At 36.8% G+C, this 25411-nt stretch overlaps 1 protein-coding gene across 4 annotated transcripts in view; it reads right to left on the bottom strand.

The window, feature by feature from the left end:
* LOC107548967 (nuclear factor 1 C-type-like) overlaps positions 1–25411 on the bottom strand; it is a 113276-nt gene that overhangs the window by 24772 nt on the left and 63093 nt on the right. For all 4 annotated transcript variants that reach the window (XM_016229864.1, XM_016229871.1, XM_016229850.1 and 1 more), the window contains 2 exons: positions 3229–3300; positions 1921–1995 (listed from right to left, as the gene is read on the bottom strand). In XM_016229864.1, the coding sequence (XP_016085350.1) occupies positions 1921–1995; positions 3229–3300 (147 nt within the window). The remainder of the gene's footprint in view (positions 1–1920; positions 1996–3228; positions 3301–25411) is intronic.

Genomic DNA, 25411 nt, shown 5'->3' with positions numbered 1-25411 from the left:
TCCTCTAGGTTTCTTGCCATGCTGCGGACGCAAGCTTCAGACGAAGAAGTGAATGATGTGTGCTCCCGGCGCCTACTTATACTATAGTCGTGCCGGTAGTGACGTCATGGCTGTCGCCGGCCAACGAGTTGGTGTTTTTTCAATGTATGCTTCAGACACGGGTCACGACGAGGCGTTCCCCATAGCGACCCCTAGAGGACGCAGTGTCTCGTTCCCTACTCAGGGAACCATGGTTACATAAGTAACCCGAGACAATTTTCAGTATCATTCCTCCAGTCTTCAGTGTCACATGATCCTTCAGAAATCATTCTAATTTGCTGCTCAAGAAACTTTTCTTATTACATTTTTCATTTTTTCTTTGATAAATAGAAAATTTAAAAGAAAAGCATTTATTTGAAAAAGAAATCTTTTGTAACATTAAAAATCTCTTTGTTGTCTTTTGATCAATTGAATGCATCCTTGCAGAATAAAAGTATACATTTCTTTAAAATAAAATCATCTTACTGACCCCAAAAATGTATATGGTAGTGTATCTATCTCAACAATGACTATAAAGTACTTTGGTATCACTATGTTTTTTTTGGATATGGTATCACTATAATGCCATGTTTTTTTTGAACATGTACCATTAATACCATAATATTCTTTGAAATAGCCTGGGGTATCATGTAAATACTGTGATAAATGAAAATAGTAATCATTCAGTACCATGATATATATATCAAAAGTACCATGGTAGAGAACTAGCTTTTGATACCTTCACTGTACCAAGGCCATAACTCATTACTTCTTGTATGGGACAGTAAAAACTGTAGTGCACATCCTGATAAATCCCTTAGCACCTTCACATAGAGGAATATTTGGGGTTGAGCCGTGACTTAGTCTCTTTACTCACATGGCTAACAATGGTAATTGTTATTTAGTGTACAGTAAACTATCACAGAAAAGTGATTGTTATCTAGTGTACAGTAAACTAGAGTTTTGCAGCACGACTAGCATTATGTGGGTGTAATCTCACACATTCATGTTTAAACCCACGTGAGGCTTATGAATCTGTGCCACTGCATGTCTGCTTTTACCTGAGCTGACCTCTTTCTTAATATCATTCCATTACTCTGTGTGTGTGTGTGTGTGTGTGTGTGTGTGTTCAACAGCACAGTAATTGCTCTGGCTTAATGGACAGGCTGTATTGTGTGTGTTCAGTTATGTCTGAATGTGTCGTATATAAATACAAAGTTGGGAACAATCGGCTTGTTGTTCCAGCATGTACTGTCTTACTGTGACCTACAGTATGTGAACACTTATATTAAATACTGTGTAGGAGTAAAAAAATACCTGGTTTGAGCATGTTGGTTAATGCTGATAAAACTGCATAATGCACAATAAGATATTTAATTAATCTCAAGCTCTTAGCATCCATTTGCGATCTATCAGTTTGTTTGTAACTTGTAAAGCACTGTGATTGCACACAGGTGTGAAGAGTGATACACAGCGGTCTCGCTTATTTGAATCACTTATAAGCCAACTGGGAAGAAGAAAAAAATTCAGCTAAACACAATCAATTATGTTGGACAGACTGGCACATTCCTTCCCTTCTAATGAGGAACTGTCAAACCTGACATAAAACGGCTGTAAAATTGACGCTTGCATCTGCTATGTGGGCTATGTGGGAGGTGGGAAGGGACAGATGAGATGTGAAGACAAGAAATTCGAAACAAAATGATTCACTAAAATGCATCAGACTCCCAGTGACACTTTTAAAGGGACAGTTCACACAAAAATGTAAATTCTGTCATTGTTTACTCATCCTCATGCCATTCTAAACCTGTATAACAGTAAATGATGATAACTTAACCCAGATTTCATTTTTGGGTGAACTATCCTTTTAAGTATATTATATAAAATATAAAAGCATCTCACTTCTTGATACTTGCACCAGTTCTGTTACACTGAAGACGCCTGAAGTTATGAAGCTATCTTGAAACTCTGGAGCATCTGTTAAACAAAAGAAAACATGGAATAAATGATGGAACTTTCCAACACAAGGATATCACCAGCATCTCACGCACAAAGAAATTCAATTTAGTTTTCATTTCAAGTCACTTTGGATAAAAGCATCTACTAAATGAATGAATGTCGAAGTTTTACATAAGCACAGGCTGTTCAGCCAGTACACATGGCATAAAGTGAATTACGGACAACAGAATGTTTCAGATTCAATGTTTTACTCGTTAGCTAAAGTGTCTTTTGAATTACCTTCATCTGTTTTTTTATCTGAAAATATTAATATGTGCAATTAATACAGAAATTCAGAAAGCATAAAAAAAATCAAGGCTTGATTTATTTGATCAAAAGTACAGTAAAAATAGTAATTTTGTGAAATATTACAATTTAAAATAACGGTTTTATATTTTAATATATATTTGAAATGTAATTTATTCCTGTGATGGCAAAGCTGTATTTTCAGCAGCCATTACTCCAGTCTTCAGGGTCACTCGCTCCTTCAGAAATCATAATATGCTGATTGTAGAGAGAAACAGCATTTATTTGAAACAGAAATCTTTTGTAATACTGTGAAAGTCTTTACTGTCACTTTTTATCAAATCTTGATCATTTTTGCTTAATACAAATATTTGTTTCTTTCAAATAAAAATATCTTACTGACTTATCTTACTTATCACAATCGCATTACAATAACCACAAATTTAATCAGTATGTAATATTGTATATATTGTAACAAAACAAAAATTGTAAAGCGATTGACAAACCTATTTTAAACAGTTGCCAATAGACACAGTAAAGTAACTCGGCCATCCCATCAGTCCCATAATAATACCACAGCATTATGAGCAGGACTGAATATGTGAACAAAACCACTGTCCTGATCGTACCTATCTTGTGTTTCCCCAAACTGAGCTAGAGTTTTATCCACACGTAATGCATAATTAAGTGCTGGCCTTTCAGACTAGCTCTGTTGAAACAGGGGAATGTGGGTAGGAGTATGACATGAACTGGGCAAAGAAATAGAGATAGGTTGAGTGTGTGGGTATGGGTTTTAAGCCGTGCATATAGGTTGCGTTGTATAAACAGGATGTTTGTATAGTGCAGGAGAGGACGCTTACAGGACTGCACCACTCTGTATGCTGCAGCACACAGTACATGCATGTATATTGCAAGTATTCCTGTACATGTGGTTGTGTGAATGTGTGTGTACATGTGCTCTCTTACCCAAGGTGGCTGCTCGACTGTCCTCTTGATCTGAACCAATGCCTGTGCGAGGACTACTGCTCTGTTCAGCCTCTGAGAAAGAAAAAGAGAGGCATTAGTCCTCAACTCAGCAGATTCTCTTAACAGATATATATATTATATATACATTTTTTTTTAGTTATTATTATTATTTTATATCATTGCCAGTGTACCAAAGTGATAATTTCAGATTTTGTCATTCGATAATGAATCGATAATAAATCATGAATCAGTTAGTCTTGACTGGCAGCGCTTTGCAAATCGGCTCACATCTGTTCCATCAAATGGTTTCGAATGGTTTAGAGTAACCAAATCGAGAACACCCCATTATTATCATAAGTCAGAATACTGTACGCTAGAGGACATCGCTATTATCTACAGTAAAGTTACATTAATAAATTTAGCAGACAGATATTCACAATGATTTATAGCAGCCCTTCTCAAAGTCCGAACTCCGGTCCGGACCCGCCTCCACTTCGTATTTCAAGTGCACTCGTATCAGACCTCCATGGCACACACATACGCAGACACATACACACACACACACACACACAGGGGAGCACGAACCAGTGTTGCAGTGTTTACAGACTTTTTTGAAAGACAAAGCGCATAGCAACTAGCGACATTTTGGATAAATAGCTTTCATTCAGTAGAATAATGTCACTGGTTTCGCCCCGCGAGTGCAAGGCTTTTCTCGACCAGCAGAGTTAGCAGCACATTCAACTGACCGAACCGCAACAGAGTTGTTTCCAAAAACCTATCACTGTTGACTGTCTGGGCATATGAACATGAATGTAGTTCGTCAGTAAATATGCCATAGACTGTATAAAAACATGGACGTAGTATCCGTGACGTCACCCGTAGGTTTCTGAAGAGAGTTTTTGAAGCTCAAAGTGGGCGGAGCCGGCCATCGACCCTCTTGGCAGCGCGTAACTCCCAGAAGGTTGCTGCTTGAAATATGCACATATTTTATTACACAGACGGACGTTTGTGCTGCATGATATATAAAATAAAGTAATATAATTCACTGCTGTATAACAGCGTATTGCAGTTATAATTCAAGATTTTAGCTATTTAGTTGAAGTGACTGCAGGTTACATTTAAGTACTATTTCAGAAACAGAAAATTTGTAAATGAGAACTGCTTTATTGGGCATTTAGTTGTATAAAAATGCAGTACTGTATGCAACAGTTCAGAGAGTAAATGCAAGCACGACCTGATGATGTCATGAATATGATAATTAAGTATTATAAAGCTGAATTGTTATATAAAGTTAAAAGCATGTTTATTAAAAACATGTTTTGTAATAAAAATTATTTTGAACCTTTTGACGTTGATGAGAACTCAGATTCTGACCTTTGAATGTAAACTTTGAGAATCCCTGATTTATAGTTTAGGTAGGGAGGGAGCTAGAGCAGACAGCAACACAGAAATATGAGTCATAGCCTAATAATAAAATAGTGCGTTCAGTATTAGAATTTTTCAATAAAGCCATTGTACTAATTTTGTCATTTAGGCACTTTAAAAAAATTTGTATTAATATATTTGTATAAAAAATAGTTTTTAAGATAAATAACATTCTGTGCAAACAAAGTACAATGAGGTGATTGCTTTGCAACAAGATGGACACAGTCCTGTTCATAACAGTAGAGCTGCTAGTGAAGAAGTGACAAGTACAAGAAAAAAATGCACACACAAAGTACACAAGAAAGAGACAGAGATATTGGGGAAATGAAGAAAAGGGAAGTGAAGGTGCAGTTCAGGAGAGAACCTTTAATTGCTTAACATGGTCCCAGTCTAAAGATTTAGACCTTTCTATGTGATTGCCGTACAAATAATAGGGTTGTATGTGATTTCAGAATATTCTGTGGGTGTTTGGCCTGGATGAGTGTGAGATTTCCCAGCCTGAAATTGTGTCCCAGTTCGGCCCTGGTACATGTTATTTTCACAGAAAATAAACTGTAAATCTGAAAATAATATTTTGAAAAAGAAAAAAAACCTACAACAACACTGCATTATTTGAGAACTAATGACTTGGAAATTTCCAATAAATACATTTTTTATGTTCCTGCTTAAGCATTAAAAAAGAAAAATATGAATATTAAAAAAATATATAAACATAATAAAAAAAAAACAAATTTTCCCATCATTTAAAAAAAACTGAAAATGTAAATAAAATAAAATTTTTTATGTTCCTGCTTAAGCATTAAAAAAGAAAAATATGAATATTAAAAAAATATATAAACATAATAAAAAAAAACAAATTTTCCCATCATTTAAAAAAAACTGAAAATGTAAATAAAATAAATATACTTACATACAATAAAACTATAAATATAAACATTATAAACAGTGGTGTAGTGCAGTGTATACTGCATATTCCTACTTCTTTACCAGTCAGCATTGCCCACTTCTAAATCTCCTCTAATGCGCACCATTCAGTAGTGTCCTGCATTAACCAAAATCATGACAGTCCAGCACATGAGTAGTTAATCCAATCGCATGTGAATACATGCAAATATTCCCTAAAAACACCCAGTAAAGACAGTGATGCGGTCAGGACAGAGGCGTAAACACTCTCATGCAGTGTTTCATTCATACGGGAAGCCAGAGGGCGCTCTCGCACAGAAAGTCCAAAACTGACTCAAAAAAGTAATAACTTATGACATGCCAGGAAATCCCTAATATGGAAAAAGGAATCCAGCTATCCTAGCCAAAGCAATCTATGCTGTAGCTATGGTGAATAAGAAAAGAAACGTTTTGACTGATGATACATGAAGACAATAAACACACGATTGCGTCTCCAGGTAATAAAAAATATCTGAATAATGCAGTGCTAATTGACATTACATATTACAGTTGGTTATAGAAACTATAAAATATATCTTCTGCCTTATTCTGTGATAAACAGCATACATTAAGAGTATACCCAATTCTCAAGGCACCACTACACCACTGATTATAAAAAATATAATTTTTTTCAGCTGGATAAAAATAAATGATAAAATTCTGGGATCTTTTTACAGGGCAAGTGAAAATCTGAATTACTGGAACAATACACCAGCAGAATATGAATATAAAACATACAAATAATCGATAATAAGCATTAGAATGATTACTCAGATTCTTTACTATAGAAACTATTAAATATATCTTCTGCCTTATTCTGTGATAAACAGCATACATTAAGAGTATACCCAATTCTCAAGGCACCACTACACCACTGATTATAAAAAATATAATTTTTTTCAGCTGGATAAAAATAAATGATAAAATTCTGGGATCTTTTTACAGGGCAAGTGAAAATCTGAATTACTGGAACAATTAAACCAGCAGAATATGAATATAAAACATACAAATAATCGATAATAAGCATTAGAATGATTACTCAGATTCTTTACATGGTACATATTTATAAATGGCAATCATGAGCAAATTGCAGCAGCATTACGGTTATTTTTGAGCAATGTTGCTGGGCAATGTTGCTATCAACAGGCAACCAGGTGAGACACAGGACCCACGACCGAACTAAAGTATCCAGATTTGTTGCCTATTCTCAATGGGAAGGTGCCCGAGTAACATTGCTCAAAAAAGTTGCCCCGTGTATCATCACCTTTAGAACTCGAGTCCAAGAGTCTGAGTCTTTCCCAAATACAAGTGTATGTTCAGTGAACAGAAACCTCTGACCTGTTAGCGTGTGGTTGATCATGTCAGTGATAGCTCTGGTAATCCGACATAAGAACATGTTTCTGTATAAACAACAGAAAGCGAACAGTCTGTATGTTTTATACAAATCACTCAAAGGTTACTGATACAGCCATGCGTTCTGATATCCTGACGAGCTGAGGCTCAGCCAAATGGCTCATAAGCCTCGTAAATGAGAAACACACCGTATCAAAGTGCTGCAAAATATTCTCTTTCTTTTCAACTTGTTTGGCAAGGCTGAACATAATCTTGTTGAACCCTCTTCACTGGCAGAGCACAGGGATTGTATTGCCAAAGTGTAAACTCATTGAAGCAACAATAATGACAAAACAACCTAATCCAACCATAAAACCTTCTCATTTGTGTGCGTTCCAGCTCTTTGCCACACAGATGTGAGGGAAAACACAGATAAACACATAAAACGAATTTGAGTCAAGCAGCGGCAGAGGATTTTCTGAATAGGGAATGAAAGAATAGAGGGGTTACCGCAAGGACTCTGGCAGGCGTTCAAAGAAAAGCCAGTAAAAAAGCTCAAGCTGGATAAATAAATAAGAAAGCTCCCTATCAGATGGGCCTCACGCCACTGCCAGTTCAAAGCTGAGAAGAGTCCGACCGGCTGCACACGTCTGAATGCAACGCTTCATTACGATTCTCACACTCTTTGTGGCCTGCAGGACTCAGAGGCCGACCGCAAACTACTGCTCAAGACACATGAAAACACACAAGCAGTGGCAACTCAATTGCGATGCCAGTGCAAATTTCTCATATCTATTTTAATACAATAAAAGTAAAAGTGAATTCCAGATTGCAACTCGTTTTTCTTCTTATTTCCAAGTAAAACAGGATATTCAGAAAAACAAAATGTAAGGTAGGTTTTGATCATGAAAAGTGGGCGTTGTGAAGCCAAAGTGGTTTTGCTAAACTGGTTAACATTACCCAACAGCCCAAATGGCCTTAGTGATGTAACCAGAAGCAAAGCCATTTCATAATAATTAAAGATCACAAAGTACTTTTTACCTTTGAAATAAAACTTACCCCTGAATAAACCACAATAAGACAAGGAATGTGCATTAAGAAAAAAATATGGTCAATTTGGATTTTATGTTAACTTTAACATCACAACTAGTCTTCAATCCGCCCGCTTGCATAATGATGCCAGTGCAATTTTTCCCTGCCATGAAATATGAAATGTTTTCTTAAAATATATGTGCAAAGTGCAGCCTAATTATGTTGTTGCAAGTAAAACACACATGGTCGGGGAAAAAAAAGAAATATAAAACCCTACAAATCTTCAAAAGTTCCATGACATTCCAAAGGAAGCGGTTGGACCCGAGCCATAATACTCAATGTTTTGATTATGAAAAATTGGAGAGGCCTTAAACAGTAGGAGACAGATGGATGCTGAGAGGTCTGAAGTCTGTTCCAGAGAAGACGAGCGATGTTTAAAAAGTGTGGCGAATTAAAAATAAAAAATAACCCAACACAAAACATAAACATGTCTGTCATCTCTGCGAATCTTCGCAGGCCAGGATGATTAGTGCTGCCAGCTACACAGAGGGACACGCTCCAGTTCTCTCTCTCCCTCTGCTTTTCTCCTCCATGACTGTCTTGAGAGTCCTGTACACTCCTGCCAAAAGCTGTGCCGGTTTCTAGGCAGCCAGCCCTCAGACCGAATCTCTGGCAACGAGAATCGGAGGGAAGGAAAAATCAGTGTCAGTTTAAGGGAGGAATTGGCACCAAGTGCCTCGGACACATCTCAGTGTCCAAAAGGACCCGTGAAGCTGAAAACACCAAAACATAAAATGTAAATAAGAGAGGAATATGAGAGCTCCTCATTTCGTTTCCGACATAAGTCCAGGAAGAAAAAGTAGAAATGCAGATGGAAAATATGATGCAATACAGTGTACTTGAACGACGGTCATTTTCTTTGTGGTGCATGGAGTAAATGTTTGCCATTTTGTAAGGCGATTTCTCAGAAAGTGACACAATAATGAAAAAAAACCAAATCTAATCCAATCATAAAACCATTTTTCACACAAATCTAAGGAAAAATGCAGGGAACATTTACAACGTAAATAAAAGAAGAATTGCTTCTGCAAACAAAGAGGTAGAAATGCAGACGGAAAATATGATGCAATAATGTGTGCTAGTACAACGTCCATTTTCTCTCAAGCGCACCATTTTGTAAAGCGCTCAAACTCTGAAACGCTTCGGTAGCTTTCCTCAGCTGGACTACAACCTGATGTGTGATCTGGACACGCAAGTCTAGTCGATTAGTAACCCGAGAAATATTCTCTGACCCATCAAGAGGACTGCTTCCTTCTCCTTCAACAAAACCATCATTTTTTGCTTCTAGCTTCTGCTTTGTGTAATATCTTTAGCATCTTGATGATTTAATGGCCCCTCGCTTAAGAACTTTTTGTCCTTGTATGTGTTTTCCATACTAAAACTGTCACTGCAGTAAAAGTGAGGTTGCTTCCAGTGAAAGTTGTTTCTATTTCTTTTCATGCAAGCCACATTTGAAGCCAGAAATCAGTCATCGACACAGCCATTTAAGTTTTTTTCTTTTCTTTTTGGCAGACATTTCATGAGCAGAGAGGAGGTTTGCCATTGGCAGCCATTTTAGATCGCTCTTTCAACTTTCTCTCCCTCTCTCTATCTCTCACACTCACTCTATCCCTCCCTCTTTTTCTCCAGCAAGAACAAAGTATAAGTAACCGTACTGAAGAGTGCCAGCTTGCCCATGTGCCAACTGGCTCCGTTCAGGGTAGAAGAGAGAGTGCGAGAGAGACACACAGAGAGGCAAATGGCGCTGCTAAATGGTTGGCAGCGACTCTGAAGATTTAGAAAGTTGGAGTGGGCAGAGAACGAAAGTCAGAGAGAAAATTTTAGCTGTGGAAGCGACCTTACGTGAAAGACATTCCTGTGCACTGCCTCAGCCATTACAGTGACTAACAGCTAAATAACAACATGAGGTATTACGCAGTTAGTCATGGCAGGAAGAGTGAGCGAACTTTCACTCTTCCAGACCCAGAAGAAAATAAACAGAGTTTGCAGCTGAGCTCAGAATGTTCCTCTAGAAATCCTGCACATCTGACCTTACGTGAAAGACATTCCTGTGCACTGCCTCAGCCATTAGAGTGACTAACAGCTAAATAACAACATGAGGTATTACGCAGTTAGTCATGGCAGGAAGAGTGAGCGAACTTTCACTCTTCCAGACCCAGAAGAAAATAAACAGAGTTTGCAGCTGAGCTCAGAATGTTCCTCTAGAAATCCTGCACATCGACACAAAGAACCTCAACACTTTCCAAATGCTCAAAACACATCATCAGCTAGATAATTAAGGTCATCATGTGTTCTGCAAATTGTGTGATTTCACACTCATTTTTGTGGGGGAAAAAACATGCTGTTAACAAAATATTAAATTTTCATTTTCCCTCCTACTTTAAAAAGTGTTGTCAAATTAATATATAGCTAATGAAAATAGAAATGATATATATATATATATATATATATATATATATATATAAAATGCATCAATGTATCAAAATGTATCAAAAGTATTAATGTATCAATATGGAGGAATGTTTCTTGAGCAGCAAATCAGCATATTAGAATAATTTTTTAAGGATCATGTGACCCTGAAGACTGGAGTAATGATGATAAAATTTCAGCTTACCATTACAGAATTAAATTACATTTAAAAAATATTCAAATAGAAACCAGCTCTTTTAAACTGTAATAATATTTTACAATAATACTTTATTTGTAATCAAATAAATGTAACCTTGGTGAGCATAAAAATGTGTACATCAATAACAATTACTTTAATGGCTTGAAATGTAAGCAGCATAGCCATTTACATGAAGTTATTATTTGTAGACATAAAAAGCAACTGCTTCATCTCGTGCTTGAAAGATGAAGACCCCTAGAAAATATTAAATATTTAAAAACACAAAAAAGGACAGAAAAGCAATCAATCACATATATCAGAGATAAAAGAGATATCAACACCTCTAGCTACTACATCTTTTGAGACTTCTTCTACAAAATGTTACTATGCCTTCATGTCACATTGTATTGTGCTTTCTCCTAAACGGTCACCTCTCTCAAGTAGTGTTTTGAAGTTTAACTCATTTGAAATACTCAGTTTATTTCAATGAATCAGTGTGAAGAAAAAGTTCAACTGATTCCTCTGAAGTTTTAATCACTTTAATTGAGATCCTTATCGTTTGTCAGGTAGATAAATATTGCACTGATTGCAAAATAAATGTGATAGATATATATTTTAAAAGAAACTGGCCCCTTAAATAACTTTAATGTTTTTTTCTCATTAACATGTAGTGCGGTAACTACTTTTTCAAAAGGGCTGTATTTTTACCGTATTAAATGAACAATAGCATATACGAGTGTTAACGTGTGTCTGTGTGTGTGGATTCAGCCTGTAATGTTTTCTTTCCAGCTTTAGCTGAGCTGATCGAAGGAGACAATCTTTGTCATACCGCACCCCAGCGTTCTCCATCACTGAGAGGAAGAGGTGCTATTTCCCTCAGTGCAGCACAGTCAATGAGACTGATGGATCGAAGGGCATTGAGTCTGCCAAAATACTGAAACAATTATGAGCTGTGCCTTTACACTGCAACTTTGGAATTTAGTATGAAACAGAGTCGTTCAGCCACAAGCAGCCCTTATGAATCTTGTATAAACTGCACACCATCCTGAAACACTTTCATGGTGGCACTTGCTAAGGCGAGCAAAGTATTGAACTTATTGGTGAGAGATATGCTAGAACTTTTCTTAGTGATCAAACAGCAAAAGAAATCCCCTGGATTTATAGGATGAAAATTGAGCCATATACAGTATACAAGGACGAGAATATAGAGACCTGGGCTCTTTTTAGCTGTGGACCTATAAGGAATCATTTAGAAGACCTTAGCAGCCAACCATAGCACCCTACACTCTTAAAAATAAAGGTGCTTCACGATGCCATAGAAGAACCTTTTTGACTAAATGGTTCCATAAAAAACCTTTAACATCTAAAGAACCGTTCTGTATCACAAAAGGTTCTTTGTGGCGAAAGAAGGTTCTTCAGATTATAAAAAGGTAAGAAAGAGATGGTTCTTTAAAGAACCTTTGACTGAATGGTTCTTCATGGAACCAAAAATGGTTCTTCTATGGCATCGCTTCAAGAACCTTTTGAAGCACCTTTATTTTTAAGAGTGCAGCAACTGCATAGCAACCTGCTAAAAACACACAAAACTCCTTTGTGTTGGACCATTCATTTTCTTAAAACAAATAAGGCAAAGTGTTGTTCTGTATTTTAACTATTTAAACAGTGGATAACCAACATGTAGCCAATGCTGCAAATTCTGGGTCCTCAAACTTAAGGAAATCAATGAACAACCCAACGGCAAAAATACTGAACTGATTAGAATCCTCAGACCAAATGGAGTTTAGATTCACTCCAGGCTTTTGTAAAGCATAACACAACACATCATAACAACAATACAGTACAAAACAATCGGACACAGAACAACACAACAAGGATGCAATGATATTAAAATTATTTCCAATACAGATAAGTTAATCCTTATTTCCATGTCGGTCGACAAATGGACAATATTAAAACTCTATACTATTTTGTATTGAAAATAGAAGAGCGCACACACACACACACACACACAAATACAGTAATCAATCACTCCAAGTGTATTTAGGCATCACAACATTATAAAGTACAGTATAAAAATAGATATTCATTCTGAGACTTGCTAAACATTTTACAGTGTTATCAAAGTAGTAATTCACCACTGGCTAGATTTGCTTTTAATAAAACTTGGCTGTCTATGCAGTAGGCTTTTTTTTAATGATTAAAAAGGAAATTTAAATGCCCATAATGCACTGGGCTCAACCCAACTGTTCGTGAACAGAGATACAAAAAATTTTACATTGTCTGGCGGACTTTTGCTGACAAATAAACAGGGATATTTTGGTGTTGGTACTGCGGAGAAAGCATACACACATCGTTCATTTACATATATTACTGACATTGCAACATACCAAAGCTGACTGAAAATCAGCAAAGTTCATCTTTAAATCATTTACGTGAACGTTAGCAAAAGGTAACCTAAATGTAAAATTAGTGGAAATCAATTTTGCACAATTGCGCAATATCCAATTTAAATTTTTAAAAACACTAATATGGTACAGATATATTGTGCATCCTAAAACATAATGTAACACAGCACTATTGATAGGTGTGTGCCTCAGACATCATGGCATTCTGATCATATCTCTCCCAACGTTTAATCGTGTATCTCATTCTCTGTCGCTCTCTTCAGTACTGCTGATCAGTTTCACAGCTCTGATTTCATTGCTGATCTGTTTTCTGCTGAGGAACAAACAGTGAATGCAAATCTCTATAAAGCTCTCTATCTTTCCTGTTCTGTCTGCATCTCTTTCTGTCTCAGATGAGAGTGAGAGCTGTCGGGGTAAGAGTTATTGATCCTGACCATGGCCATCACAGCCAGTCAATAAGTTTTTAACATCTGGAGAAAAACCGAATGTCAGACTGAAAAAGAGTGTGTGTGTGAAAGAGAGAGAGACTGATAGGGAGGGGTCTCTTGAAGCATTTAGCAGTCTGGCGGACCTCACTGGCCCCCGGGCCTGCATGGATATGAATCCACTGGGAAAGTTTTAATGGGTTATCTTAATATCTTAGCAATATCTGTGTTCATCTAAATTCATTACAGACCCTCTAGATGGATGAGCGCCAGGGTAAAAGAGAAAAGAAATGCAACAGCGGGTTTTGTTTTTCATAACCGCCAGGTGTCAACAAGCAAACATTTCTGCAAGTTTTGGAATCGGGAGCTGAGAGGAAATGTTGGAAAAACATTGAGCCATGGTGGACAAATTGTACATTACTTTTATTTAATCAAATTTAATTTGATTTAATTTAGGTTTCACCATTAAGGCACAAGTCGTATCAGATGTTTTCTTTAGAAGTGCTTTCTAAACCCTCAGTGCAGTGAGGGTTTGACAAGCATTCTTACAATTCAACTTAAATGTTGCAGTTTCTATTCAAATTATCGGCCAACTAGAGAGTAATTAAATTTTATTTACTTGCTAAAGCCCATTTAAACTCGTGTTTGGTGCTTGGCAAGTGTCAATTCTGGACCACTCTGAGAAAGACAGTACAAGAGTGAGAGATAAAAAGAAGAGGAGAGAGAGGAAATGTCTACTCTTAAATCTTTCTCTGAAGTTGCTGAGGTAAGGAGAACAGGGTCGATGCCGCAAAGCTGACATTTAATGAAGGAAGCCTGAAAAGAGAGAATGAAAGGATGAGTAAAGTCCCATTTATGAAAATAACGTAAATTTAAATAAAATAAAAGCTATAAACTGCCTCCATTAACAGGTAAATTAACACACCTGCTTAAATTACTGTTCACATAAATGCTCAACTTTTTAAAGCCATTCATTTAAATGTGAAACAATTAAAAAGCTATTTTAGTTTGTCGGACACAGACAGGACAACAAAAATGTATGACCACAGCCACAAATAATAATAATAATAATAATAATAATAATAATAATAATAACAACAGATACACTTTTACAAGACTGATATTAAAACACAATCAACATTATAATTATTAATATGAATTAAATTTATATTATGCTGTATTGGTATTATTATTATTATAAAATATATATATATATATATATATATAAAAAAAAATCAAAGACCAAACATAATATATATATCAGTGTGTTAAAAAATCATATTGGTCAGCCTACAAATTAAAATAATGAAAAGAAGAAAAAAGAAAGAAAGAAAAAAATAGTCAAAAAGGAGGGGGGGAAAATCAATATGTTCTTCATGAGAATGGAAAAATAAGCATTCAAAAACAATATTCAGTGAAGACAATCAAAGACCAAACATAATATATATATCAGTGTGTTAAAAAATCATATTGGTCAGCCTACAAATTAAAATAATGAAAAGAAGAAAAAAGAAAGAAAGAAAAAAATAGTCAAAAAGGAGGGGGGAAAATCAATATGTTCTTCATGAGAATGGAAAAATAAGCATTCAAAAACAATATTCAGTGAAGACAAACCCTCACAAATATGCAGTGGAGGAGGAGGGAATGATGTCCAACAGCTGCAAAATCCAAATGACATTCTTTAACTTCTCGTCTCAACTACTGGGGGGCCTGTGAGGAAGGAGTGGGCGAGGGACGGTCAGAGGGACTCACTAAGGGGAAAATGGTAGGCGGCGGTAATTGGTCCAGCTGACCTTTTCTGCAAGATTGCAGCTTCCTGTGGCAGAGGGGTATTATGGGACTGCCTGAGTCTGACAGTAATAACACACTGCAGCTATTTGCTCAATCTGGACATATGAACAAATCACTGCCAGCTGGAGGAAGACAGGCAGGGCTATACAAGAGTCACACTGCAGGTGCAGACACACACACACACACACACACACACACACACACACACACACACACACTGTACATGTTGCATTCTAACAATGATACCTCAGAAGCAAATCTCTCAGTTAAACTCACCTAAATTGTGAAAGACACATGGAATATTAAAGCTTATTTATTAAAGGAACCAAAAACAGATGATCGGCTCTTTTAATTGAAAGGAGGGATCACCATTCCTAAATTGCCCTCGTATTTCTGATTTCTCATTAATATTATGCCGTATTATTATTATTCCATAAATGTATTGTACATTATTAATATTTAATACTACTACTACTACGACTAATAATAATGTTTTATTATTGTATTACTGTGCCAAAAATAAAACAAACAATCATTCCTGAACACTGAATGCTAAATATAATGTATATTAGCATAATCATGGTCAACCTGCAATGTAAAAATAATGTAAAATAATGAAAATTTGGTCTGAACACACAACAACAAGAGTCAAATAGGAAAAATATTCTGCATTAGAAACTAAAAATAAGCATTCAAAAACAATATTCAGTGAGGACTATCGCCTCAGTTAGGAAAAATCGCATTTTATGATTTATGCCATCAATTTTTCAACAGGTGGATCATTGCCTCTTGCCACTGAAGCTCTAGTTCTAAGATAAATTCATAGTTGGCCACCAGAATGATCTTTAAGCCTCATCAATCTCATTCAGAGGTACAATAGCGTCATGTTCTGCCTTTGAAAGATAAATAAACTAGTAGTACTAGTTCAATGCCAAACCAGCATTACTCATTAAACAAGTTGAAGAGGGCACTCTGAGGCTTCACTCGCATTGTAAGTAAAGAATTATAAAGCTCCTGTTTTTTCTGCTTTTCCGCAAGCCACAATATAAAAACCAGATGTGAACGCCGTATTCCTTTCAAGTTATTTTTGGATGAGTTTCATAGACATATTAAAATATATATTTATATAAAATGGCTTAAACCACCCACCATAGCCTTTGGATCAGCTATAAAGCGCCCTCTCTGCAATGTGAGCATAGCATGTCATTTGTGAGGACCAATGCAGAGTGCACTAACGCTGGCACGTGAAATTATGATGTTAAATGATTATTACGCACACACGGAATTTATAAAAATCATGCGCATATGTAAATGCATCTGTGCACATGCATAGATGTGTACATGCAATGCTCACACACAACATGGTAAAAGTTCCAACATCACGTGTTTGGGAAAACCTTTAGCGGCTACCAGTTCGTGCCTCCGCTATCCACCGTTTCCATGATTATGGGGATGAAATTGAAAAAAGACTTAATTTAGGTTTCCATCAAAAGCGGAGCTGCAGTAGGTCATGGCAGACGGACAGATCTCGCAGAGCACACTTCCCAGCTCTCCCTCCATCGCCATTCTGGGACTGGAAGCAGGGCAGGGCTGTCTGGGTGGGCGCTGGGAGAGTGTTTGGTTTGGAGAGGGCTCCAAGGCCAGAGTCGCGCCAGGAGCCTCAACACAGAGGCCTCACCCTCTGGGTTACTTCCATCACCCTCCCGGTCTCTTCTCGGCACAGGATTCTTTTCAAATTGCGGTTTCTTAGGGCCAAGCAATGCAGTCGGAGATCCATAATAAATAGGAATTTTCCTCCACTGAGGTCGAAGAGGCTGCAATCCCCTCTGATCTGACACCCGGGTTCCCGCTCTGCTATTACGGACTTTACCGGAATGGACCGGACACAGAGCCAATCACAAACAATACAACAGAAACCACAACAGTATTGGCTGATAACCTGCTTTTTACCTAAACAAACATTTCACAATTCTGGCACCATTTACTCACCCTGATGTTGTTCCAAACTTGAATGAAACTTTCATTCTTTTGTGGAACATAAAGTAGATATTTTGAACAGTTTTTGTCCATAGAATCAGAATCGCTTTATTACCAAGTATGTTTACACACACAAGGAATTTGACTTGAGGACAGGAGCTTCCAGTGTAGAAGAAAGTACAAACATAGTGCAGACATACATGATAGTGCAGACATACATAGGAATAACACAGTAGGAATGCAATATAATACTAATATATAAAAATAAAAAAAATAAAAATAAAATACAAAATTAAAACATAAAAAATTAAAAAAATTAAAACATTATTTAATGTACTATATACAGAAATGGAAGTATAGGAAAAAAATTTAATTGTTTAGATAAATGTACAGATATGTTATTAGTGTGCAGATATGTTATTTACAGTTTAATATAAATATGTCAGATAACTATGTTAGTTGTGATGGACGATGTATAATTATGAAAGATATAAAAAATTTAAAAAATTAAAACATTATTTAATGTACTATATACAGAAATGGAAGTATAGGAAAAAATTTTAATTGTTTAGATAAATGTACAGATATGTTATTAGTGTGCAGATATGTTATTTACAGTTTAATATAAATATGTCAGATAACTATGTTAGTTGTGATGGACGATGTATAATTATGAAAGATATATATTGACACAGTGAAACTGCCTATAAAAGTGGAAATTTCCAGTACTAATATTTTCACTTCTACAGGTTGTTTGATATTGGCAATTTGTATACAGTTTGGTAAACTGTAATGCATTATTTAACTAAAAATTCAAATTCAAATAAAATGAACTAAAAATGCAATCATTTTATTCTCATTATACATGCACGACAAGACCAGCTAATTAAAATACTAAGAGACTAGTTATGTATAAACCATTTAAGCTCATAAACAGCCTCACAAAGACATCACACAATGTTCCCACTATACACTGTGTCAGGAGTTTGTCATGCGTGTGCCACATGTCATGTCATGTTTGTTCCTCATGTGAACTGCGGGAACCATAAAATCAGGCGGGTGTCTGGTGTCTGTCTGTGGTGGAGAAAGCGGTTTGAAACACAGATACACACTAGCCTTGTCTCTTTCTCTCTCAGTCTCGGGGCTCTTGGATCCTCCAGTCCTCACGTGGCAGTCTCCACCGCTTCAGTGTGGCTTGGCTGAATGCAACAAGCTCTTCGTCCAGCACTGATGAGGGCTTTCCTCATTCAGAAAGCTTGGAAACCCTACACCGACGGTCATGCAGGCCAAGCCCTGAGATCTCACAATTAATCTTCATTGTAAGATTAATTGCATTGCTTTGTCTATTCAAAGCAAAGATTTTAAGTTAAAACCGAAAAGTTTGTATTAAAGTGATTATATTTAATTTTGTAAAAGGAAAGTTAATTACAGTCTTTCAGAACTCATGCAAGTACTGCCATGTAGGTCTCGAAACAGCTTAGTGATTCTTCCAAAAAAAAAAAAAAAAAAAAAAAAAGTCGATTATCAGCCCAGACAGTGATCTGCTCCAGGACTCTGCTCTCTCTCTGATTACACTGACTGCACATTGCAACCGACGTTCCATCTGATTTAGTATAAACAGCCCCCCTCTGATCCCCCTTCTCCTTTCTGTGTATAAACAACCGTATAAACCATAATCAACGTATAACAGCAATGCGCCTCAAAATAAAGGAAAAGCCGTGCATGGCTTTATGATGTGGAGAACACTTGACACAATCATCCAGACAATGTCTGCTGTAACTTCATATACATCAGAACAAAATATGAAATACAATATAAAATCAAATATATACAGTATGTTGGAAGAATATGTCTAGTACAGTATTTTCATATTGAATATGGCACGGTCCCATTTAACTGGAGACAGAAAAAAGTGTGTAAGACAGGAAGAGCACACTGCACAGAGATTACAACAGTGACGTAGTGCAGCTGTCCTCACATGCCCTCTCTTCAGCAGAGGCCGCCTCTGCCCCTCCTTTAACAATCTCACTTTCCCTTGCTCTCCCTGCCATCGATTTTACCTCACTCCCTTTCTCGTTTTTTTATGATATGCTTTCTGCTTCAATGCTGCAATGTGGCAAACATTAACATTAACCTCAAGCCATCTGGACTACTCATTATAAAAGAGCAATATCTGCTTTTCACCCCCTCCCTCACTCTTTTACTATTTTTTTATTTTCCCTCAAAGCCACATTAACCCACTTCAGCAGTTTCCTGAATTTTGTCCAAGTGAATGCTGCAGTTAAAGAAAAGAATTATATACCATGCAATGGTTTAAAGCTAAATACTGTCAACTGGTGACCAACATTTTTATATATTATATTTTTACACATTTATTAATTTTTTTAAAAATCTTTACGCATTCAAACTTTTAGCTAACTAATAATTTAGCTAATGACAGGCTCATGGAACAGTGATACGAACAATTAATGAGAATCTCCAGTGTTTGGAAAGCTGCTCAAAACAATGTAGCTAGCTAAGCTGTCAACAACTATAAAAAAACAGCTAAGCTAAATCAAAAAGTAGCTAAGAAGAAGGTAATTATACTACAAGCCATATTTAATATTCTTTCATATTGTTTTAATACAGTAATATGAATACATTAAGCATTTTCCTTTGGACGAATAGCCCCAAACATACACCATTGGTTGGTTAAGGCACCATTGGTTGGTCAGGATGTTAAGAAGTAGAGCTAATTAGCTAATTTAGCTAAAAAGATGCTCTGATAGTGCCACAGAACCACAATGTTTAGGGGAAATCAACCTAAAATTGGCTTGTTTACACTACAATTCAAAAGTCTGTTTGTTTTGTTTTAAGAAATTACTAATTTTATTGAGCAAGAATGCATTAAATTGATCAATAGTGACAGTATAGACTTAATGTTACAATATATATAGATATAGATATCAAATAAATCCTGTTTTTTATCTTAAACAATCCTCAAAAAAATTATTTACAGTTTCTACAAAAATATTAAGCAGCACAACTGATAATAATAACAACATTGTTAACGATAATAAATGTTTATTGAGCAGCAAATCAGCATATTAGAATGATTTCTGAAGGATCATGTGACACTGAAGACCGGAGTAAAGGCTGCTGAAAATTCAGCTTTAATAAATTAAATTTTAAAATATATCAAAACAGAAAACAGTTATTTTAAACTGTAATAATATTTCACAATATTACTGTTTTACAGCAGCCGTGATGAGAATTATTTCAAAAAACTTTAAAAAATAAATCGTACCAACCCCAAACATTTGAAAGGTAGTGTATATCTCTGAATATTAAGCTTTAATGGGACAAAGTCTTTTTAACACTGAAGAAATTACATGCTTTAAAACTGTCTAACATAAGCACTAGTGCACAATCTACAGTTTACATACAATAAAACTTGATCTCTGTAAACGCCACTGGTCACGGCTAACACCTTAACCAGATTGTGATTTAATGCAAGCCACAAATGTCACCACTAACTGTGGCTTTAAGTAAATCAAGCCAGTTTTGTCTGTGGAATATTTCATCCAAATTTCCATTCATCAGTGTGGCCTCCATCAATTGTAGAGTAATGCGCAGTGGAGACAGACATGAGAGCAGAGCCCCTACAGGGCCGAGGAGCCGGTCCTACAGAGTGCTGCAGGGACCCAGGCGGCTGAGTTATAAATAGAATGGAAAACCCTGATCAATTTTAGAGTGACAGACAGAAAGAGTCAGCCAAGAAACTAAATCTCCAGCCTCACACAAGCAAGCGTCTGGCCTTAAGGTAGTCTTGGCTATGGCAAATACATACATTTGCACAAACAACTGCCTTCAAATACACACAGAAATTTGGTTGTGATCTGCATCGGCCTGTTAGTTTCGGCCTAGCAGAGCTTCATTGTGGCTTAACTTTAGTAATGTTTCACACACACAAAGGATATCATACATATCACACACATATCAAATGGCTTCTCCCTTTTTTAAGTCAATAACCTTTACTTTAAGACATACTTGTATGTTGATAATTATTAATTACATATTACTTATTGCTAGTCAGATGCAGGCAGTACTAGAGGGAGGGAGATACTTATAATACAGAGCATCTGACTGGACGAAAATGTGTGTGTATACGCCCCCTGAGTACAGGATGAGCAATAATTCATAATTCTGAACCATTTTCCCAGAAATGCAAACTTAAAAGTGTGTTTAAATGGTATTTTATAAAAAAATTTAAATGTTTGTCAAAATTAATTTGGTCAAATTCAGGAGTACACTAACAAACAGGTAGCCTCAAAATATACTTTATTATTATTATTATTAATTTGTTTTTTTTTAAGTAGCATTGTACCAGAATATTGACTGCTGTAAATATTCTGGCAAAAACACCATTAAATTCTAACTGAATGAGAAAATAGGGTGAAAATCTTGCCTGAAAATATAAACAGAAACAACTATTACTTTTAGACTGGAAATAATCATATATAATCACATTTAATGTAATCCAAATAACTGTATACAATGCATAATTGTGTTTGCATTTTTCAAGACGTTCTTCTTGCATAGTGGCGGATTAAGAAATAATTTTTTCCTGTCTGTCCCAAAAACGAGTCACAACGCTTAAATTTTTGTGGAAAATCAACCCACAAATGGCTTAGTTAGAGTTGTTTTTACATGAAATAGAAAGTTAAAATTTAATTCTTGGCTTTGAGATAAAGGTTATAAAACACAAAACACAGGTTCAAACTGTGAATTAAAGATGTTGCCCTATGGTTCATAATGATAAATGAAGTTCAATATGCAAAATCTGTTCATACAGTCTGTCCTTTGTAAACAGTCTTCAGATTGCTGCATAGAATAAAATAATATAACTCAAAATCTTATTCATATTGTCAAGTTTCCTCTGAGCGGTTATCTATCTAGCATGCCGTTTCAGAGTAATTTATGGGGCAGAAATACCCAGAACAGGCTGAACGAAGCTTTGCGGGTGGGGGGATGTAACGGAGGAGCACAGCTGTGTAACTCAAACCTCCAAAACAGCTGGTGCCAGCATTTTCTCTCTCCATCTAATCCCCCAGCATGCCATTTTATTCCAAATAAACAGCCGTAGAAAATGTTCCATATTTTCAGGGTGGGCTTAAGCATCCGAGCATAGTTAGGCATAGTTTTTCCTGCCCTCAATCACTTTAAAAAGGAATGAGACTGAGACTGAAAGTGAGAGAGAGAGAGGAAGAGGAAGAGTGGAAAGAGTGACCCTCTCTTTCCAGGCCAATGGTTTTGGGTCTCTTGGCTGATCCCTATAAAATGTGATCTGGATTATATAAAGAAATGTTAAAATTGCTCCCTTGAATCACTGTGTAAACGGGACCCTCATGGTAGAAACTCCCCCCACAATTAAGCAAATTTTACCTCAGGCTATAAAATGCAGGATATGTATTTGTGCCTTTAAATCCATGACAATATGTTTCCTGAATTCTTAAATATCACTGCCTGTGCCACTGTGAACAAAGAGCTTTTTTATATTCTCCCCTAATATAAATGGTCTGTTCTTGCTTAAGGCCATTTAAATACAGCTTGTCAATTAAATCAGTTTTAAAAGTTTGAAAGCATCACCTTTCCACACACACCTGCTGATTTATTTTTTCCAATGTGAGAAATGATAGAGAGAGAGAGAGAGACCGACAGATAGACAAACGGACTGACGGATGGAAGGATAGAAAGATAAGTAGATAGTTAAGTAGACAGACAGACAGACAGATAGATAAGTAGATCGTTATACAGAGAGACAGATCTATATCTATAGTCTGCAGGACAGATTTCCATTAGGACCTTGCGTCTATTCATGATGGTTCAGCTCAGTGTCCTGTACAATACTCTGTGTAAAGCACGGTTGTTTTGGTCCATGGTGTCGCACACAAAACCTCCATTCACAAGCACAGAACGACTGGGGGTTTCCCTATCTGCTCGTAAATATAGATGCAATTAAAGCTGACAAAGACGTAGACTGTAGAGTGGGGCAGATATAGAGCAGTGTGAATGAACAGCAGGATGAAAGCCCGAGCGCGCTCGCGAGCGTATGGCACACCAGCCTGCGTGCTTGTAATTGTTCTACGAATTCAGACAGCTGCTTCTCTCTCTCTTTACGACAGCTGTAGCCAAGCTGAGTGGAGGTTTTAATCAAAACGTAATGAATTAGCCAAGTGTGGCGTGGCGAGACAGTTGAGTAAACCTAAACAACCATATAATTTCCACTGTTTCATCCTCCGGGCCGCATGCCAATCATGCCATCGGTGCCGCTGTCATTGTTCTGTGCCACCAGTGATGCTGCCTGCTGATGCCAGGACTGGCAGTGCCTCATGCAGCCCGTGGACAGCTGTCTGTGGGCAGGGAGCAGAAGGGAAGGGAGGGGATGGAGTGAGGCAATAACACAAGACACAAAGAGACTCTATTGAACATAACCGGCTGCACAGTTTAACTAAATTACCACATAAACGGGACGGTTCAAAGAAAAGGAGATCAAGACAATATCAATAATTCAATAAATAATGCAGTGAATATTTGTCAACATAATTGCATTCTGTAAATCTACAAACTTCCTGGCGCTAACAATGCGCTGCAAGTGTGTTGCTAGTGGGCACCTGCTAGCATTAGTCCCTCGCTATGGCCCAGAGCAGATGGACTGCCAACAGCACTTCTGTCCCGTGTACAGAGTGTCTGAAACCAGGGCTCTGACCTCCTTAAACCAGCCTGTTTATGTGTGTGTGTATAGAATAACAACATGCAGAGCATCTGCTGAGCAGCGCAGCTCTTATGACGTGATTTGTAAAGGGTTAAAAGAGAAAAACAAAAGACTCATGTGAGCGAGTGTATTCAATTACTAATGCGCAGAGAAACTATTAAACAACACATGCCTCTCTCTCTTTGTATGCATGTTTTTGAAGATCTACTTGCCTCCGGGGCAGCATCAATCTACGTCTTATTTAGGTTCATTTGTGCTCTATCAAGAAACCTGCTGGATGGGCTCATGCAAACACACACACACATACACGCAAATGAGTCAGGACACAGTTCTAAGCCCTAAGAGCTATTCTTAACTGTTCCCTAGCATAACATGATAGACTAGCACACCTAAAGCTGATCTTTCTGCATTGTCTGTGTTGTGTGAGGGAGTGTACTGTTCTAAAAAAAGGTGCAATATTTTTGTACCTTTTTGTCTGTATTGAATGTGCAGACTAGCAATAGTAATTTATTCATTAACAAAAATGCACCAATTGCTTGTGGATGTAAAATTAGACCGTTTTCTGAGCAACAAAATATTATTTATTATATATTATTATAATTTTTATTTATTATAATAAAGAAATTGTTTTAAACACATTAAAATAGTCAATATTCTCATGTAAACTGTCAATTCCTCAGAGTGTAATGACTAACTTTAGCTGTTTTATTTCCATTATGTTAATTTTCTTGCCATTGTGTCATTAATCTAGTTAATAATTAAATAGGTAATAAAGAAGTAAATAAAAGTTATAAATTAAAATAAATTGTTTTGGTGTGTTAGAATGAATGAGTGTTGGAATGCTCCCTTAGAAGCCAGCTGCCTCTGTACCTAACTCACTATGTTTTGGCACAGAGCTCAAGTGTGTGTAAGTGTTAGTGTGATTTTCTCTAGATAGGGTGATTACTAAGATTAATGACTTTACCCACAGCCTTCAGTCTCCCCTCCTCTTTCAGCCACACCAATCACCTCCTGACTGACAGGACCCAAGGGCACTTCAGGACCTGTCTTCTAGCCCCGCCCCTATCAAGACAGTTTACCCAGCATGCCCCCCTGGAGCCACGCCAACTGCCAGCAGTTCCATCCCACAAACAACTCTCTGTCATTAGAACCCCAAGGATGGCCATGGCAACCACAGGCATTATTAGCGGGAAGGGCAGTTTGGGTTCTAGTATCAGGGTTAGCATTTAAGCTGCGGGAAGCAGATTGTTTCCAGCGCATGTCATTCCTTTAAAATGCGATCCAAATGCTACAATAAAGAGCTACAATATGGGAGCGTGTTTAAACACCCACACACGGCGCTTGGCGTTGAGTTTTAATGGAGAGCACGATCTTAATGAGGCTTTTCAACGTAAATATGACACGCTTGAGTGATGGTAGAAATAACGGGCCT

Source organism: Sinocyclocheilus grahami, unplaced genomic scaffold, assembly GCF_001515645.1.
Source record: "Sinocyclocheilus grahami isolate Dianchi unplaced genomic scaffold, SAMN03320097.WGS_v1.1 scaffold16.1, whole genome shotgun sequence".
NCBI lineage: Eukaryota > Metazoa > Chordata > Actinopteri > Cypriniformes > Cyprinidae > Sinocyclocheilus > Sinocyclocheilus grahami.
This window is presented reverse-complemented; position numbering and strand designations above follow the sequence as displayed.